The sequence below is a fragment of the Ostrinia furnacalis genome, unplaced genomic scaffold (genome assembly GCF_004193835.3).
Source record: "Ostrinia furnacalis isolate ACB-3 unplaced genomic scaffold, ASM419383v2 OfSCF0398, whole genome shotgun sequence".
Taxonomy (NCBI): Eukaryota; Metazoa; Arthropoda; class Insecta; order Lepidoptera; family Crambidae; genus Ostrinia; species Ostrinia furnacalis.
In genome coordinates, this window is record NW_021130637.1 from 250,613 (window position 1) to 269,133 (window position 18,521).

Genomic DNA, 18,521 nt, shown 5'->3' on the forward strand with positions numbered 1-18,521 from the left:
ATAATTTTCATTAATAAAAGTATTATCACAAATCTAAAAGCAATTTCGTTCCATTTACAAACAGCGCATAGGCTCCAAGAGATGGCGTAAGCAAGCAAGGTACAACGCGCCCTATGTGTCATTTTAAAATCAGCAGTAATTATATTGGTTCATCATTAATTTACTAATTACTGTATTTACTAAACTAGCACTTTAAAAATGAACTCTAATGGTTGAAAGCAAACACTAGTTAGGTAGGTGTTACAAGTTGGGAATAAAAAACCAAATTCATTGTTCAATTTATTTGGTTAAATCAGGAATTTCAAATTTTTTATCGCAGGAAAAGGCGACAGTCATGGCATATCTCACACCAGCAGACACTTTTTCAACATAATGTAAGTTTTCTCGACCACTAGTGAACATGCTGACTCTAGCTTTCCGAGGTTCCACCGTGCTATTGTACTTATCGTCTATGAACACGAACCGACCTCCTTTAAAATCTATGCCATAGTCTGTGAGATAAAGCAGTGTTGTGTAGTGGAAAGACTTATAGGTTTCCTGAAAAAAATAAAAGAAAGATTATTACAAAACATTGTACCTATCATTACACTTACACTTTAAATATCTTTTGTATATTACTACAGTTACACACCTTGTCAACATGTGGATGCCAGTACTCATCATGAATAGTGACAGCCTTCTTTGGAGTCATTTCAGAGAAAAATGTTGGAGATGTCAGATATATTTTGCTAGGATCCACTCCAAAATGGTGTGCTACAGAGTACTTGATTTTTTCCTTGATTACCTGAAACAACAAAGTAAATAACATAAATCAAAAGAAACAAGCTGATTCTCATAATTATCAGAAAAAGCATGCCATACCCTAAATATATTGAAGTCATTTTCAGTAAATAGATCTTTAGCATCGTCCAATTTGAAAATATTAACAAAGTTTTGTCCTTTAGATAATGCCCCACTATGCAAGTCTAAAATAGAAGCTCCGCCAGAAGAACCCCCAAGTTTGAATCCTTTTTTGGCGATGGCCAGCAAGTCGTCGGCTTCTCGAACAGATATAACTTTATCGCTCACATATCTCTTGCATTCTTTCGGGTAGCAACCCTCGAAATTGTCTATTTCTTTCAAATAATCTGGAGAACACTCCACGACTCGACCTACACCTGGGAGGAGCTCTGATTGTTTAGCAAATGTCTTAACTTTATCGTCTTTAGATGAAAAGTATACGACGACGAGAAGTGATGTTATGACCACAATACGAGAGATAACTCTCAATGGAATGCTCTGGTTCGTTGATGATCTGAAATATTACCAGCATTAAATAAACACAAATTTCAATGCGAACTGAAAATAAATTTGTTTTCAAAGTTGTTTACCCTGCAGCACCGGCCTGTTTCTTATCGGGATCTTTGACTTCATCGCTTGGTTTTTCGCCAGAATCTTTATTTTTGTTTCTTCTTCTCAATTCTGACATTCTGTTGGAATGAAATAGTAGCCTAATTTTGAATTATTTCAATTTAACAACAAACAACAAATATTGATTTTGTACTTTCGTGCACGAATAGTTTAGCAAATGTCAAATGACTGTTTGTTTATGGTCACTGCTGTCACACCCTAAAAAAAATTAAAGAACCACAAACAATGGCTAACCATTTTTTTAAAAGTCGTAGCTATATCCGTAACACTTCTGCATGCATACATATTTTTCAATACAACAAGGTACATCACTAGTGTTTTTTTTTTTAATGTTAAATGTTGAATGTTGGCCAGATTGGGAAAAATAACACGGCCGTTGTATGTTGACTGACTGCATTTGCGATATTTTATTTTATTTTGAGTGTTTGCTCTAAATTGTCTGTATATAATTGCACTTATTCTGTAACATGTTTGGATGTTATTTCCAATCATAGTGGAGAATAATATAGCCGCACGTTGAGTTAATAACTACGCCATGTTTTTCGAAGACGACGACGACGAGAGAGTCGAAAGATTTCTCAATCCCGAAATACTTCACGTCGTCCATCGTGAACTCTGTGCGTATTCAAACAAGGTTAAATATTTTCGTGCCGTTAGGTTGTATACTAAACTTTTATTTCCTTCCAGATGCCTTTACTGCCAATTTGGATTATGCACGATATGGTGTCGGTGTGCGATCTGTACCCACTCATACTGAAGACGGGATACCGATTAGAAAGATATATGTGTCCAATCTGCCACCAAAAGTAAGTTAGCACGTTTTATTTTCCTATAATAATCCCCGCGAGGTGATCCACCACGACTGAAAAATCAATACCTTCATTGATTGGCAAATTCCAGCCCTGCTATTGTCAACACTGTCATGTCATATGGTTTTGAAAGCTGTTTCATTCTGTTGCAGTAAATTTTGCCTTTTTTATGATATGAGCTTGTTGCAGCACTTAAACTGTCCAAAAATATTTATCTTGTGGGGGTAGACATAATTATTTTTTCTAAGAAACTCACAAAGGCAATAGACATTAAGATAACATTGTAATTTCTGCTTTTCAAATGAACATGTACTGTTTTGTTTCAGACTACTCGCACAGAGCTGTTCAATGTATTTGCTCAGTACGGCTTCATAAAGAGTTGTTGGTTGCGGATGGGTGATAAGGGCCCCAACAGGATTCCAACCCCGACATATGCCTTTGTGACATTCAGCAATCCCGCTGATGCTCACAAGTAAGTTAAATTTATTTTCATCTTATTTCGAACTAAACTGTAATTAACACAAATTCATCTTTCAAAAGAATTTGAAGTTTATTATATTTACTATGAAACTCCACACACAACTCCAGTTTACGAGGTTAAACAAACATTATATTGCTTCATTTTTCTTGAACGATTCATTTTCATAAGCATTATTTGTGTGCAATGCTTGGAATAAAGATAAATTCATTAATTCTATTGTCAGCTCAATCTTTTAGATTAACAGCCCATTACTACAATATTGTCCATGCCCTATTGTTTAACGGTTGTGTTTCGTTTGTCAGTGAAGTATTTTTTATCTCCCAGAGCACTGTTAGCACCGAACCATGAAAAGATTTTACGTGGTCGCAGCTTAAGAATATCTCCGGCTGACAGTTGGCATCAGCCGGCTGAAGATGAAGACAACAAATTTAAGAAACCTCGTGGAAACACTAGGAACAAATCGCATGCCTCCAACAGTAAAGACCCTCAGAGTAGTAAGTTTTTTTCAAATTAAAATTCTTTATTTGCTTAAAAAATAGGGTAAATAATACATGTGGTGATGGTATTTTATGTGTTAACATTTGCTCATTGTTTGCCCTCTATGCCAAAAAATTGCAGTAACATAATGCGAAAGTCATTGGCATACGAAAGAGTTGATGATATGGAACTGTAATTATCAAAAGAATGAAACAATATTTATATTATCACCATTGTCTTACAGGTAATGCAAATGGTGAATCTTCCACTGACAGCAATGAAACATCTGAGGGAAACCCTAGTGTAAGTACAGCTGCTCATTTAACTTTGGCATTAAACAAGTAGAAAGTATACCTAAATTACTTCTGGAAATTATTTATTGCACATATTTGTACACTATATTACATTGTCAAACAATAATACATGTTCCTTGTGATTATTATTTGTGATGTAATGTTGATCGTTATGATGTTGTTCGTTAATAAAGTTTTATTTTTTAGGAAGAGACGGAGGATGCGGAACCTACCTATAACATATTGGACGTGCTGAATAGGGATTGCATGACCCATGTGTTAACCTTCATACCCATCATTGATCTCATCAGATCGGAAAGAGTGAGCAAATCTTGGCAGAACATGGTGACAGAATATTTGCACAGTGAGTATAACAAATTATTTTGATCTCAAGTCAAGTTCAAAGGATTATTATCGATTTTGTAGCTTTGGTTACTGTCATGTACCCCACCTGAAGGTGTATCTCGTTTTTATTTGTGTAGAAGAATAAAAAAAAGTTACCTAGTTTGTGTTCCTAAAACTTAACAATGGTAATATCAGTTCAGCATCTATCAATGATTACATTACTTGCAACTAATGTGATACTATGTATCTGTGTTGCAACAAAACAGGTTTCTGCCAGCTTTCAAACGTTGTAAGGCGGTTTCCACCATCAGAGCAGAAATGTTTTGAACAACCAATCAGAATTCATTCAATCTGAATGACATCTTTGGTTATTCAAAATACTTCTCCACTCCATTCCAACTTGATGGAAATCGGGTCTAATGTTGTAAACTTTCAGCTACCAAGAAAACTCTATCTTTACAGGTATCCGCACATACAAAACGTCGTGGTGGCAGCACGAAGTGAGCCTGACGACGGCGGTGCTCCGACGCGTGTTACAGCGACTCGGCGGCTCGTTGGCTCGGCTGCACATCGACCACCATTTGTTGGCGCTTAACGACCGCACTGCGCACTCCATCGGCAAATTCTGTCCAAACTTGGAGGAGCTTAAGGTGAGTTTGGTAAAGATTAGACTACGACCACCCCTACTCGAGTTCAACACTGTCTTATCTAGTAAATTAGAGTAAGTTGTGCTCCTGCAGTTAGACTTTAAATGAACTTATAATTAAGAATATTGACTCTCTCTACTAATTTAGAAAAATTTACTCAAGATGTGAAAGCTCTGCCAAAACTTGGAGTATTGCATGGTATATTAAATATTTAAAGTTTTGTATTAAAAGTAAATCTAATTTATTTTCTTCAGGTTATTGGAATGCATACGAAAAATTGGAATCCATTGCTCTATGGGTGTAAGCAGTTAAAGAACCTCTCCTTTATTTCGTGTAATAAGGTAAGCTCTCATCTTTTTTGTCTCATTTATCATATCTATTTGAAGAAAGTGTGACACTCTGTTAATTTCATTCCAGATTGTGTCATATTTTAACTTTTTTTTTTCTTTTACAGCTCACAGATTCGAGTTTAGTGCATCTTGTTAAAAACGAGTCCTGTATTGAAGATTTGACAATAGCAAACAACACGCATGTCACTGGCCTCTTCTTGACTGGCTCAAATACATTGACACTGCAATCGCTGGCTTTCTATAACTGCTACAACCTACAGGGCACTGTTCTATGTGCGGCTATTGACACTCTTCCCAACCTAACCACCCTTAAATTGGACGTGTGCCCTGTCACTATGTGGAAAATCGTACCTTTAATACTCAAGAAACTACCGAAATTAGAAGAACTGTCGCTAAGTGAATACACATCGGCCGAACTATGTCTCTCGCCGCAGGGAAGCGATGCCTTCTGTGAATCACTATCAACCATGACAGAGTTGAAATCGTTGAATTTGAGCAGAAATATCTACATAAACAATGCAGTTCTAAAACAAGTTGGCCAGTCGTGCCACAAGCTAGAAACACTCAATGTGGCCAGCTGCAATTCAATTAGAACTTTCCCACATTCAGGTAACTTTGTGTTCTACTAATATCCAGTATTTATTTAGTATTCTCAGATTCAGTATCATGTGCTAAGACCGACAATGTATCAATGGCTTGAAAGAGAAGAGAACACTCCCACATCATATAACTTAGGCCCGGTTTTCACCAAGGCTGATTGGAGCGGAGAAATGTTTTGAATAACCAATGAAATGGAAATTAATTAAATCGGATTGGTTATTAAAAAAAATTACCGCTCTGCACCGCCTTGGTGGAACCCCCAGTAGAAGGAAAGCCGATGGTTAGAGCACGTAACTTTGTGAGATATATTTCCTTAACCCATTTGTCCATATCCTTTATTGTCTCTGGAAACATGGAGAGGTTTATGTTCCTATAGAGAGACTATAATATAATTTATTTATTTTCTCTCACAACAGATCAGTCACTTAGGAAAAACATTTTGGATTGTTTAACTGTTTAACTATAGATCAGCATTGTGAGAGCTGGTGCCTATTGTAGATTTTAAGAAAATCTGTATTACAGGTAACCAGGCCCACTCCATATGATTTGTTGATGATGTTTTATTCTGTTTATTACACAGGTGTGGGTGACGAGGGCCTGAAAGCCGTGTGCGCCGGTTGCACAGCGTTGAGACGACTTGACGTGTCCTACCTCGGCGGACTATCAGACGCAGGGCTACGAAGCGCGTCACGACTGTCGCGGCTAGGCTGGCTCACGGCGCGCGGGCTCGCCTCGCTTTCCGCTGCTTCTGTGGTGCACTGTCTGCAAAAGTGCCACCAGCTCGAGGTCAGTGTGACGAATCTTCACGGAAATCGATAAACAGAATGTGACGTCACTAAAACTAATGCTTCAACCACACCAACGAGTGCAGATCGCCATTGTAATCGCCATCGCCGGCGCGATCATAAACCAATGACAGGTCGCGCGGACTGTCATGGATCACACGACAATGGCGATCAGTGTGCTTACCATGAGTTTACGTTTGGTGTGCTCGCTAGCGACTACGTAAAAAATTGACATTAAATGTATGACATATTGTACAGCGCCCCCTAGCGGCTACTTTCAGGAAACAAAATCTTCATAGATTTTTTTGACGTACTCGCTAGCGAGCACTCCGAACGTAAACTCATGGTAAGCACACTGCACGCGTTGGTGTGGTTGAAGTTTAACTCGAGGCTGCGGAGCGTAATTATAATGGTTGATATCTTTATAGCTTTACTAATTCTTCTAAGCGTTTTACGCAAGACACCCCAAATCTCAACATTATGGTTGTTAATTAATTGTTCATGGATTCAAAATTATGAATGATTAATTGAGTGACGACCACGGGACGGAAGATATAGCTGCGTTATGTGCGCAGGCCTTCCACTAGGTGGACCGACGATCTGGTGAAGGTTGCATAAAGGGCCTGGATATTCTGTGTGGAAATTCTTGGGGGAGGCCTTTGTCCAGCAGTGCCGTCATTTGGCTGAAACGAAACTACGAAACGTTTTATGTATTTGTATAATTAGTATGAGCAGATTTTTTCTGTAATTAAACGATGAAGCAGCAGAATTCCCTCTGGGACTCCCTCCATGATTAATTCTGGCTCTCCATGTCCAGAATGTGCTAAAGCCTGGTCCGTGAGCACGTAGAATTTTGTCCAATGACCCCAAGCTACCCATCCTTATCCCTCGCGCGTAATTATGTTGCTGTCGCGCTCGCACACTCACTGCGGGCGCCCGTCGCCACAGAATAAGTAATAGTACAGGTACAGAAGGATTACAGCGCAAGACGATTTAAATAAATGCGAGTCTTGCTACGACGCGATACAGTGGAATTCAGCTCGCACAGCACTACGTACCTACAATTTTATTCACCTACAAGTTTTGTCTCTTTCTATCGCGTGCCTCTGAACTCTTCTTACGCTGTTAGGGTTGCTGTCTAGTGAAAAAATAATTAATCTTCTTATTTGTAATGAGGTACGTATGTAGGTAAGTATGCATTCATTATGGAAAACCTTGGGAGAGGCCTTTGTCCAGCAGTGGACGTCATTTGGCTGAAACGAACGAACGCATTCTGAGCAGTAGTCATAGTAGGTTAGGTTCCTATACTATCCTAAAAATTATTGATTACCTACATGGCCAACATACCTTTCAGCATCTTTGGGAAGCGAAAAAAAAAGATAAATCCGGTAGATTACTTTTCGAATTTAAACACCCGAACGCCGCACAATATTTCTTTCTCTTTATGTCCATTTTTAAATAATACTTCGATCATAGAATTATAATCATACTACAACGCACGCCAGCGTCCTGACGAGCGCGCGCGTGACACTCGACTGATATAATACCCGCCGGCGGGGCGCTTCGCTGTAGGTAATTATCGGATGTACCGCGCGGAGTGAGCCAGGCCTGCCGTCGCACAGTCGCGACAGCAATATAATTACGCGCGAGCTATAAAGATGGGTAGCTTGGGGTCATTGGACAAAATTCTACGTGCTCACGGACCAGGCTTTAGTCATAAACAGTTTATCAATAAATGTTGCCTAATGAATACAGGGCTTTAAAGAATAATGTAACATGTATTGTGGTCTTCAGGAGATCGACCTGTGCGGGTGCGACAACGTGTCGGAGGCTGTGATATCGGCGGCGGTAGAAGCGCTGGACGCGCGCGCGCGCCCTCTGCCGCTGCTGCTGCGACTTGGAGGAACCGCCGCCAGCATACAGGAGACATTCTCGCTCGAGGTACGAGGCTACAGCGTTACGTAGCGTTTGTAACACTTGTTCCCAACGAGTCACACTCAAACGAGTAACATTGTTACTTGTTGGGAAAAATATTGAGAAAAAAATCCCATGTAAGATTCAAGTGATTTCATTACAAAGAAGTTGATAAATGGCGTTTCACGGCCCCCCCGCATGAGTATTTACGAACGTCAAAATGTTTTGCCCAGCGCTGTAGATTTTAACCAATGACGATAGATGGCGCTTTTTACCCACGTCATAATTATTTATTCTGGGTTATAAACAACAATACTGTAAAGTTTCAACAAAATCCGTTCAGTAGTTTTTCCGTGAAAGAGTAACAAACATCATGACATCCAGACATCTAAACTTTCGCATTCATAATATTAGTAGGACAAACAATGTACTATCGGCAACAGTGTTAACTGCCCATTGCCGGTCATGTCGTCTCGTTCTATCGCAGAGAATCCCCATATAATGAGAGCTAGAGCAAAAACGCAATTTTATAAGAAGCCTTATCAATGAGGGTTTTCGCGATTGAAAAATTCGCCAGATGGCAATACGTAGACGCGAGGTCCAAATGCTGCATGATTGGTTGTTTTTGACATGACATTGACAGATATGTCAAAATCCACCAATCACGCAGCAGTCAGACCCTACATCCACGTCCCGCCATCTGGCGGATTTTTCAATCGCGAACACATTCATTGATAAATATTTACTACTCTGCATTGATTGATTGCATTGATAAAACGACCCTGGCATCGCTGGCTCACAACGTAAAATACTTAAGAATTTTCGACAGTTTGGCCATTGTCATAAGCTCGGTTAGTTGGCTTAAAACAGCTTGAACCCAAGGCCGTTAATCACAATTTTATAAAAAACCCTATCAATTAGAGCAATTCCATAGCCGATTTTTTTTTTATATTGTGCCTATTTATTTATTCATGTAGACGATATCTTTACCACTTTTTTATACTAAATAACAGACAACACAGCAGGACTACCCTTCGCACAAGCTGCTGACCGTCAACATGCACGAAGACCGCAGCAACCCCAACCTCAGGCCGGACTTCGTGGACCGCGTGTTCGACTACAGCTCGGACGACTCGCTGGACGACCTGTTCGACCACGAGCTCTACGAGGTGCAGGACTTCGACGACTTCCTCGCTGGCGGTGAGTGTGTTCGAATGACGCGAGCCCGCAGCGACCCAACCTCAGGCCGGACTTCGTGGACCGCGTGTTCGACTACAGCTCGGACGACTCGCTGGACGACCTGTTCGACCACGAGCTCTACGAGGTGCAGGACTTCGACGACTTCCTCGCTGGCGGTGAGTGTGCGAGTGACGCGAGCCCGCAGCGACCCAACCTCAGGCCGGACTTCGTGGACCGCGTGTTCGGCCGGACTGAACATTTGTCTGGGTACCCTTAAAATTAAATTAAGTCTTCAAAACCGTACACTTTTAGATAAAAAAGTTATGTTACACTTTCCCCACAAGGTCTGCATTCGCAATAATGGTTCACCAGTGGCCTTAACCCTGTAACCATCACATCGCATGTGCATGAGCCAATCGGCCAATGGCCAATTTACACCACTTACCAAGACACAGGTCTTTCCTAGTTTGGGTACCAGTCTCCCATTTACAATATTATAGCATATCTGTGTATAAATATACTTAAGTATTTATTAATGTTAGTATTAAGCTTGTTATGTATGGGAGAAAAATAAATAATTTATTATTATATTCTCTAAAATTTCAAACCCTTTAATCCAATGAACACTAAGGCTGGGTTGCACCATCTTACTTTAACTTTGACAAACGTCAAAAATCTATCAAACTCCATACAAAAAGCACCGGTTATCGTCAAACTAAGAGTAGACGCACACCGTTGATTTTTAGTTGGCCGATAGTTGTGCCCGATTTTAATTTGTATGAAGAATCGGCCAAATTGAATCGGCGTAGTGTGCGCACTCCCATACATGCCCATACTGATCAACTGCCCGACTAAACTATCGGCCGACGAAAAATCAACGGTGTGCGCATACTCTAACCGTTAAAGTTAGGTGGTGTAACTCGGCCTAAGTACTAGATTTTAAAATGTCATACGTTCTACGTATCGAACTAAACATTTTATAATACTGCATAAGATGTCAGTTTTTATTTTGACGCGCCCTCACTCATACTGTCTCATACAATACTTACATTGATAATAATACGCGTGTTTATTACAGATTTTTCAGATGACGAGTTTCTCGATCACGACGGAGAAGACATGGATCGACTGTACGCCTACGGAATCCACGCCGCCGACATCATTCTCCTGTAGGCGGCCTCCACGCCACCGAGGCGGTATTACGCAACGCCTAGCTAACAGTAGTATACGCCATTTAATCATCAATACTGTTATATCAAAGAAGGACCATTTGTTTTCCCTCATTTATGTTTTAAACTTTTTTCGAGTTACGAGTTTCACATCATCGCCCATTTAACATAACGAGATTATACAGGTGCAATGCTTATAATAATTACGGTGATTAGATAAGTATTCGATTTTCGTTGTAGTATACAAACACAACTTCTAAATTGTCGTACGAATGGTTATGTTTATACCTTTTCAATTATTAATATGGTGACATAATCAACGATGTATTTATCTGTGATCCAGCAGTGTTGACTAACCATGTCCTAACTGGCTCATCTAGTTTACTGCTTACCTATTTATGTATAAATATCTGCTGTGTATGGTAACTTAAGCAAAGTCTGAAAATATTGTGATAAAAGCAAATTATTTATGTACCTTACTATTTGTGTTATTCTCGGTATTATTTCGTACAATATGTAAAATTAAATTAAAGTTACGAAGTAATCCCATTACCCCAAATATACACCAGTCAACATATTAAAGGAATAGAGGTCGTAAGAAATGAATAACTACTATAATATGCATGCTTACTTTGCCAAATGGTAAGTTGGTGTTTCCATGTGTATTCCTACCATTCGGCAAAATCGCTATTCGATAGATATGCGGATATCGCGCTTTCCATAAGTAAGGTTGTCTTTTAATCAATGTTTGTAGATTTAATGGTTTGTGGGACAATCTAATAAAATTGTAGTGATAATACCTACTTGATGTATCAACACTTACCTCTACCTCACAGCGAATGTGCTGCATACAAATAAAAGTGCACTTCCAACATAGCAGTGTTGATAGTTTCAAGTAAATATTAATCTAAGTTCCTCCTTGACATTGGCTATGGAATATATAGTGTGAGATTTCAATAAAAAAGTCCAAAATATTCAAAATTTTGACCTAATATTGATTTTTATTCTGTATATTATTATATTCATGTTTCATAGCTGTCCATAGACATTTAAACCAGTGAACTAACCACTGATATATTTTAATAATGGAGGTGCCTGGATAGAAAGCAATACCAACCTAGAATTAACGTACTAAATGCATTGTTTAAGTATTCATGCATACTTTGTTCAATAATATGTAATGTATTTATATGTACTTGTTGTTGAGCCTTTGAGTGAAGATGGATATTCACTGTAATCATAATAATTTAGACAAGATCTTTTTAGTTTAGAATCCTTTTTCAGCAATTTTTACTACAATACTGTAACTTTATTATATTTTCCTTTTTAAGAGATAATGCAATGTAATCAAAGTGGTGATTTTTATTTCATTTTACTGAAGGATGATTTTGTTTTAATCCTAAAAAATCAATGACTTTATATTTTTTAAGATACATATTTTTCTTGAATTGGAACAATAAACTTGATTTTATGAGAGGTAACATTTTGTTGATTGAGACAAACTTAGTTATGAATTAATAATATGCAGCATAATTACATTTAAGCATGGCTTAGTTTCATGATTGAAGTAAAGGTTTTTTCATAATTTTGTTTCGTTTTCATTGCAGCTTACATGTTTTATCTCAATGGCTTAGAATTCAAAATGTAAAAGTGAAGAGAAACTTACAGCCATTTATTTTTTTCGTTAAATTTGCAAGGCGTAAGCTATTATGTTGATTATGATAAACACACTTTAATAATAAAAAGCATGTAAGCTGTGTCCAGTTCATGCTTTCACGTTGAGAATATGTAAATGGTTATGTTTGTTAGTTTGTTTTCATTTGCGTATGTGAAATAATATCATGTGTTGGAAAACATACTCATGGTGAATTTCTAGAAGACTAAAATATTTTTCATGGTTCACATAGTGGTGATGTTATGTTTTTAGATTTGCATTTTCGGAAATAACCTCATGCATGAGATGATTTGTGAAAAAGTGTTAGTTTTTATACATAATTGTTTTAACATTATTAGTAAGAAATAAAAACATTATCTTCAGCAAAAAGTAGTTTAATTTTTGAGTACTACTACTACAATCAATCATCAAAAGCCCTATTTGTGCAATACTACCATTTATCAAAATAATGTCTGTCTCGTTATACACACTATTTGTTTTTAACTGATTATTATTTTGACACTAACTTATGGCTACCAGTGAACTTCTGAGCTACTAACATTGTTTTGACATGGCTGCTTCTGTCTTGGTTACTAGAAAAATCTAAAAACTGATCTTTCAACAACAATTTATTTACAATTTAGTAATTCTACAACAAATCTAAACATTTACATCATAATTATTAGTTTTTATATAAATATTCCACCATCTGCCCATGATACCCACATCAACTATTCGCGATGGGAAACTAAAGTATGTTGGCTGTAGGTAAGAGCATTGACCTTTATACAAATCACATTCATTATTCAATTCAGATGTGTACATAATTGAAGCTACTCCAAGGTTCCTGTAGTGAATCAGACCTTCATTGTAGCAGGTGTCGAGGAATCTCAAATGACCCACAGAGGTTGGATTTTGGCATTCTTCGCTAACGAGAACTACTTCATTAGTAATCCTCTTTAGGTAGTCCTTAAAATCCATTTCATTTGGATTATTACGTGCTAGTAAAACAACTGTTGCAATTCCAGCTGTCCACTTTAAGGCCTTTATAGGTTCATCTTGAATATCAGTCCGGAGGTCTTGCAGCATTTGACGATAGTCAATAAATAAGTTTTTCCAGTAGTCAGCCCATTTTTCTATGATTGTCCCTTTAAACTTTTCAGGGAACTTTATTCTTCCTACATTGGCGAACGTCGACGAATTTCTAATGACCCTGAACATACTGTGATTAGTCACGACCTCTGTTTCATTGATATTTTTTAATAAGCCGTTCCAATTATATTAATAAATTGAAAAATAGGTATGTAAAATTTATTAGCTTCTTTTACAAATTTCCCCAGGCATGCATGCTGGAACCAGCTGACAAGCTGTCACTCACAATGACACTGACATTGACTGCTTTACTTTTTTAACACGCTTTTTTTTAAATTACATCATTGGAATTAGTCTATTCGCCAAATTGTTAGTGTTGTAAGAAATTGTTTATATCAATTGCAATTGAAATATCGTTAATGGCAAAATACCATTATTTCTGTGAAAATTATCAACTTTGAAAAGGGTGACCATTATCGTTTTTATCCTTTGAGACTCAAAGTTTGACGCGGCGCACTTCCAAATCAATGTTTGATAGAAATAAAAACATACTTATTAGAATGCGACAATTTTTATTAAAATATTAATGTTAAGCTTTTTCAAGCTGCTTTTTACACAGTTCCTAGAATTAAACATAGCCATTTGGTCGTCTTTTTTAAATATTCATGATATAACTGTAAGTAAGTAATTAGTTAACCTTTTCGAGTAGGCATTGAACCTCCTCCTTTAGCAGCTCTTCTTTTGCGGTTCAAGTTAGCTTGCGGCATGGGCATGGGTGGCATCTGGGGCATTTGTGGCATGGGTGGCATTTGAGGCATTTGTGGAAATCCCTCAGGTGGATCTGCACGTCTTTCAACCTTTGTAAAATATAAAAAGGAGAAATAAGTGATAATAAAAATTTAACACTAATAAATTCAATGGTGCTATTTAGTCCTTTTTCATATTATGTAATTTTGAATCGACATAAAGTATTATTTAAAACTGTAACATTTATCAAAGAACAAAACGCGAACATTGCTATTTGGCATATTCTTCAGGTTAATGGAATGCAGTTTACATACACTGTAAAAAATCTGGATGGACATACAATATTTACCCGCATTATATATGGCTCTAAGTCTAGATTTAAATTTACTTACTCTGTTCAATGGCTGTAAGTAGTCGTACGAAACAACAGCATCTACTCCAGGAGGTGGAGGTGGAGGAGGGGGATCCTGACTCTGGCTGCTGTGCAGGACAGCACAGATGGCAAAGACCACTAAACAAAACGACTGTTTCATCTTCACTGGTCACTGCTACATGAACACAAACCTGCATCACCTCTCTATATAAGGTCCAGCGTGCATGCTCTTAAACGGAAACCTTTGGCTTTTACAAAGAACACGTAACCAGACTTCCTGTGAGATACACGCGAGAGATAATAAAAACATGCCATATAATAGCGACGATAAAATAACTCATGTAGAAGCTGTGTATTATCTCATGAACGTAGTGGAAATCGAAAATGAGAGACGTCTCTGCAATTACATACTAATTAAAATAGATTTGCACCAGTACCAACAGCGTTTTTTAAAGCTATTCACAGATAAAGATCTTGATAGCATTGACTGACACACCGTACATCCATTATACTTATTCATTACACAATGAGTAGTGGTGTGGTGCACACTCTGACTATGAAAAGCTTGCCGTCCACTCTGTCTCAGGTTCCAATCCTGCATGATAAAGACTTATGAATAAATACCTAAAATCCTTTTGCTTAGTTCTGGTCATTTAGCTTTTCATTTATACTTCTTCTTCTTCCTCGGTAGGTCCCTCACTGATGAGGATCGCACGGCACGATGCATACTTCTGCCCAGCATCGTCTTCCTCACCACTTTTGACCAACTCGTCGGTGCCTTACCCTTCGTTGATAAAAATTGTAGTAGTTAATAATGCCTACCATCTACAATTCTACATACTTATATACCTATCCCCCTTGACAAGTGGAAAATAGAGGATTTCGAAATCATTTCACGGAGCGATGTATCTACAAAAAAATTCGAAATTTCTTACCACAAACGTTATTTACCACTTGTTGTATAGGGGGGCTGATGTACACACGGCAACACTGTTACAGTCATTTCCGTTTTTGCTCTCGCTCTCATCAAATGGTGATTCTTTGCGATAGAACGAGATGACATGACTGGCAATGGGCAGTTAACACTTAACACTGTTGCCGATAGTACCTTGTACTTGTACCTACATTTGCATAAGTTTATCATTTCTCTGGGTACAACATTCGCTATTGACGTAACATTGATTTTTTAATTTAGATAAATCTTGAATGTACCTGGGTATTTTATTGATTTCATTCAGTCAAGTGTTTTGAGTTTTGACCCTTTTTGAGAAATCCGAGTCTTGAGGAATTTTTTTAGGATTTTTTAATTTTTTATACTGGTAGCCCAACCTGTGCAAAAATTGCCTACCCGCCAAAAATCGGATTAATGTCACATTGATTGAAAGTAATGTTGGTACACTAAAAACTTTACAAAATTTTATTTCTGCAGCGTCCAGTCACTCCAGTCACTGGTTACTTTGATTAGAAGGAAGCTTAGCCATGGAGACCACAAGCACACCTGTTGTGGCTGCTGCCGCCGGCAAAGTTTACAAAGTGCAGCAGAGTCGAGTTGGACGCGGTGTGCCAGTTATCCAAGATGCCTATACGAAGAAATGTTCTTGCTACAGAGATAAAACTATTGTATTTTGCCGAGCTTGTGGCTATTACTGCAATGGCCGCATACGCCTTAAGTGTGAACAGCACCCAAGGGTATGTAAACACTAGACAAGAAGTACTAACCAAGTGTAAACTAGGTCTCGATTTGAAAGTTCTTCTAGTATTTAACCAACTAGCTAGATGGTAAATCTACTATTACATGATATTCATACTCAGAAAAATCTACCTACCTACTAAAAATTACTTTATCTGCATTTTTTCAAATTAAGTCACAATATTATCCAACATGTTTCTTTTAAAATTTTCTAGAAACCTAATACACAATTTCAATAGGTGCAGCAACATAAAGTACCTACCTACCTTATTTCAATGCCTTGTAACATGGGTCTTAATAATTTTTAAAATTTTCCAGGTTACATTCTTGCTGGATATAGCAGAGTGTCCCCGGTGCAATTCACCATCATTCTTGGATGAGTACTTCAAAAATACTTAAATATTATCTATATTTGTCCTATACTGATTTTAGTAGTCTATCATAAGAGGTAACATACTAAATAAACTAGCTTTTATTGTGACTAATGTAAGAAGAATGTTACAGGTGTTTATTCATAACATTCAATGTGTTGTTTTATGTTAGAAGAAAGTTGATAATTTTGTTTAAGAAGTTTTATTTTTGTTACTTTTATGGGATATCAAAATGGAAAATAGTTAAGCCAATTTTCTCATTTACATAACAGATAGTGATAGTTGTCACTGATTAGTTACAAAACAATACAGTTTTTTGAGAAAAACTTAACTTGTTTGTAGCTAATGTGCAACCTTGGGTGTTGGTAGAAGAAAATTGAATTTTGTTCCCGTTTTGAAATATTCCCTCATGTGCCATACAAAATTTTGTGAATGAGAAAGAATAAATGACTATAAAAATAATATTTTGATATTATTTTGACTCATTGTTTAATTTTGTATAGATACACATAAAATATTTTATAAATATAGAACTACTGAATGGTCAGCTAGACATTAAAAGAAAACATAAGTTTGTACAATTTAATATTTATCTAAAACTATGAACAACATTGTCTATTTACTAATATTTATATTGAAAACCAGCTAGGAACATCTGATCTGTTTTTGTTACGTTCTATGTATTTTTTGAAACTCTTCTTCGCTTCATCTAAAGATTTCATGTTTTCTTCTTCATCTTCTTTGCTCTTTTCAAACAAATCTGGATATTGAAAAGTCTGCCCTTTTGGCTGGAAATTTACAAATAGTTTTAATAATAATTTTAATAAATCAGCCAAAGTATTATAGTAAGGACACTGCTATTACAGTACATTTGTCTGAATACTTATTCCATTACTCTACAAATTGTATTCTATTACTATACTATGAGGCATTGCAGCTACATCTTGAACTTACCAGTACAACATAGGCATATTTGATATCATCATCTTTAGTTACATATCCTCGTCCAATATCTCTCTTGAACTTTCCCATAGTGATTTTTGTTCTTACGTCTATCACTGGAACATTGTATATCTTTTCCAAGTAGTTTTTGATATCATACTTGGTCATTTCCATTGAACATTGGAAGTTAACGATATTAGGCATTTGCTTTGGCAATGGGCGAACCAACTTCATCCAAAAGTTGGGCAGGAACACCCGAAGCTGCGGGTTACCTCGTTGATATATTGGATACCTAAAATTATAAAAGCAAAACCACAAATGAGGTAAGGTATGATCCAATTTTAAAGGATTATTAATATATTCTGCACAATAAACTTACCAGCGAGTGGACATGTTTTAGCAATTACACTAAAGAGAATAATTAATATTTCTTTGTATTGCAGCTAAAGTTTAAGAAATCTATTCTCTGCTTTTAATTTTTCGGCCAAAATAACCACAAAATTTTGACACATTTGACAAGTATGTTTTTTCTAGATAATTTGTTAACGGCATTGAAAGTTGGAATTTTGATATTTTTATCACAATTTATATACAGATAATAAAGAGCTACTGGAAATAGACGGTAAGGGAAAAGTCGTAGTTTCTTTTGAAACTATGACTTAAGATTCCTATATACAGTGTGAGTCACGTTAAAGTGTACATATGAAAATAGATGAAACAAGACCTATTTTTATCGACAAAAAAGAGGTCAAAAATTTTTTGAGATTTTTTTTTAATTTTTTATAGATTTTTTTTTCTTCCAATTACTTATTGTAAAGAAAACATAATAACTTTTAAACTAAGTGGTATATCTTGATAAAATAAAAACAGTAATAATGCTAAATAACAGGCAATACTAAAAAAATACATAAAATACACAAAAAAGGCCAACAAATAATAAAAAAATTATACTTTTTGAAAAAAATCCGCTTAAAAATTCGTGTTTTTTTGGTAATTTGATAAATTTCTCCAAAAAATGCCCCTATAACCGGTAGTTTTTATTACTTTGTATTATTTACTATCGTATTACCTTCGTAAAACGAAAAATAGCATGTCTCTATCCCTATCACAACGTTTGCAATGATCGTTTGAACTAAGCCTCTCCGGGCACGCCATTCAACGCTTCGTTAACAACAAAACTGAAAATGGCTCTA

At 36.8% G+C, this 18,521-nt stretch overlaps 5 protein-coding genes across 6 annotated transcripts; 2 read left to right on the plus strand and 3 right to left on the minus strand.

The window, feature by feature from the left end:
- Nucleotides 1–266: 266 nt before the first annotated feature.
- LOC114363789 (2-oxoglutarate and iron-dependent oxygenase domain-containing protein 3) lies at nucleotides 267–1,588 on the minus strand. The gene is made up of 4 exons (XM_028319613.1): nucleotides 1,371–1,588; nucleotides 862–1,294; nucleotides 632–784; nucleotides 267–537 (listed from the first exon to the last, which is right to left on the minus strand). The coding sequence occupies exons 1-4, from the start codon at nucleotides 1,466–1,468 to the stop codon at nucleotides 280–282; spliced, it is 942 nt and encodes a 313-aa protein (XP_028175414.1). The 5' UTR covers nucleotides 1,469–1,588; the 3' UTR covers nucleotides 267–279.
- Nucleotides 1,589–1,756: 168 nt separating this feature from the next.
- LOC114363774 (F-box/LRR-repeat protein 7) lies at nucleotides 1,757–13,867 on the plus strand. 2 transcript variants are annotated; one of them, XM_028319596.1, is made up of 13 exons: nucleotides 1,757–2,027; nucleotides 2,098–2,216; nucleotides 2,546–2,691; nucleotides 3,025–3,194; nucleotides 3,422–3,480; nucleotides 3,678–3,834; nucleotides 4,278–4,465; nucleotides 4,717–4,803; nucleotides 4,917–5,421; nucleotides 5,993–6,198; nucleotides 7,992–8,138; nucleotides 9,125–9,311; nucleotides 10,369–13,867. In XM_028319596.1, exons 1-13 carry the CDS (start codon nucleotides 1,946–1,948, stop codon nucleotides 10,461–10,463), a joined length of 2,148 nt encoding a protein of 715 aa, XP_028175397.1. In that variant the 5' UTR covers nucleotides 1,757–1,945; the 3' UTR covers nucleotides 10,464–13,867. The 2 variants fall into 2 exon arrangements, with proteins under 2 accessions (XP_028175397.1, XP_028175402.1); XM_028319601.1 differs by having other exon boundaries at nucleotides 9,134–9,311.
- LOC114363798 (mitochondrial import inner membrane translocase subunit Tim29) lies at nucleotides 12,646–13,427 on the minus strand. Its single transcript, XM_028319622.1, has one exon. It carries the CDS (start codon nucleotides 13,332–13,334, stop codon nucleotides 12,774–12,776), a length of 561 nt encoding a protein of 186 aa, XP_028175423.1. The 5' UTR covers nucleotides 13,335–13,427; the 3' UTR covers nucleotides 12,646–12,773.
- A 1,812-nt stretch (nucleotides 13,868–15,679) lies between the features above and the next one.
- LOC114363815 (uncharacterized protein CG13380) lies at nucleotides 15,680–16,861 on the plus strand. The gene is made up of 2 exons (XM_028319646.1): nucleotides 15,680–16,014; nucleotides 16,334–16,861. The coding sequence occupies exons 1-2, from the start codon at nucleotides 15,805–15,807 to the stop codon at nucleotides 16,412–16,414; spliced, it is 291 nt and encodes a 96-aa protein (XP_028175447.1). The 5' UTR covers nucleotides 15,680–15,804; the 3' UTR covers nucleotides 16,415–16,861.
- Nucleotides 16,862–16,954: 93 nt separating this feature from the next.
- Nucleotides 16,955–17,860, minus strand: mRpL23 (mitochondrial ribosomal protein L23). The gene is made up of 3 exons (XM_028319635.1): nucleotides 17,708–17,860; nucleotides 17,341–17,620; nucleotides 16,955–17,174 (listed from the first exon to the last, which is right to left on the minus strand). The coding sequence occupies exons 1-3, from the start codon at nucleotides 17,719–17,721 to the stop codon at nucleotides 17,016–17,018; spliced, it is 453 nt and encodes a 150-aa protein (XP_028175436.1). The 5' UTR covers nucleotides 17,722–17,860; the 3' UTR covers nucleotides 16,955–17,015.
- Nucleotides 17,861–18,521: the final 661 nt, after the last annotated feature.

What these genes read in the sequence shown, in the direction of transcription:
- LOC114363789 (XM_028319613.1), bottom strand. Translation starts at nt 1,468, where the DNA reads ATGTCAGAATTGAGAAGAAGAAACAAAAATAAAGATTCTGGCGAAAAA. An exon ending in AAACAGGCCGGTGCTGCAGG is followed by an intron (nt 1,295 to 1,370) that starts GTAAACAACTTT and finishes GTAATATTTCAG; the next exon opens with ATCATCAACGAACCAGAGCA. An exon ending in GGCATCCACATGTTGACAAG is followed by an intron (nt 538 to 631) that starts GTGTGTAACTGT and finishes TATTTTTTTCAG; the next exon opens with GAAACCTATAAGTCTTTCCA.
- LOC114363774 (XM_028319596.1), top strand. Translation starts at nt 1,946, where the DNA reads ATGTTTTTCGAAGACGACGACGACGAGAGAGTCGAAAGATTTCTCAAT. An exon ending in AAAAGTGCCACCAGCTCGAG is followed by an intron (nt 6,199 to 7,991) that starts GTCAGTGTGACG and finishes TGTGGTCTTCAG; the next exon opens with GAGATCGACCTGTGCGGGTG. An exon ending in AGGAGACATTCTCGCTCGAG is followed by an intron (nt 8,139 to 9,124) that starts GTACGAGGCTAC and finishes ACTAAATAACAG; the next exon opens with ACAACACAGCAGGACTACCC.
- LOC114363798 (XM_028319622.1), bottom strand. Translation starts at nt 13,334, where the DNA reads ATGTTCAGGGTCATTAGAAATTCGTCGACGTTCGCCAATGTAGGAAGA.
- LOC114363815 (XM_028319646.1), top strand. Translation starts at nt 15,805, where the DNA reads ATGGAGACCACAAGCACACCTGTTGTGGCTGCTGCCGCCGGCAAAGTT. An exon ending in AGTGTGAACAGCACCCAAGG is followed by an intron (nt 16,015 to 16,333) that starts GTATGTAAACAC and finishes AAAATTTTCCAG; the next exon opens with GTTACATTCTTGCTGGATAT.
- mRpL23 (XM_028319635.1), bottom strand. An exon ending in AATATGCCTATGTTGTACTG is followed by an intron (nt 17,175 to 17,340) that starts GTAAGTTCAAGA and finishes GTAAATTTCCAG; the next exon opens with CCAAAAGGGCAGACTTTTCA.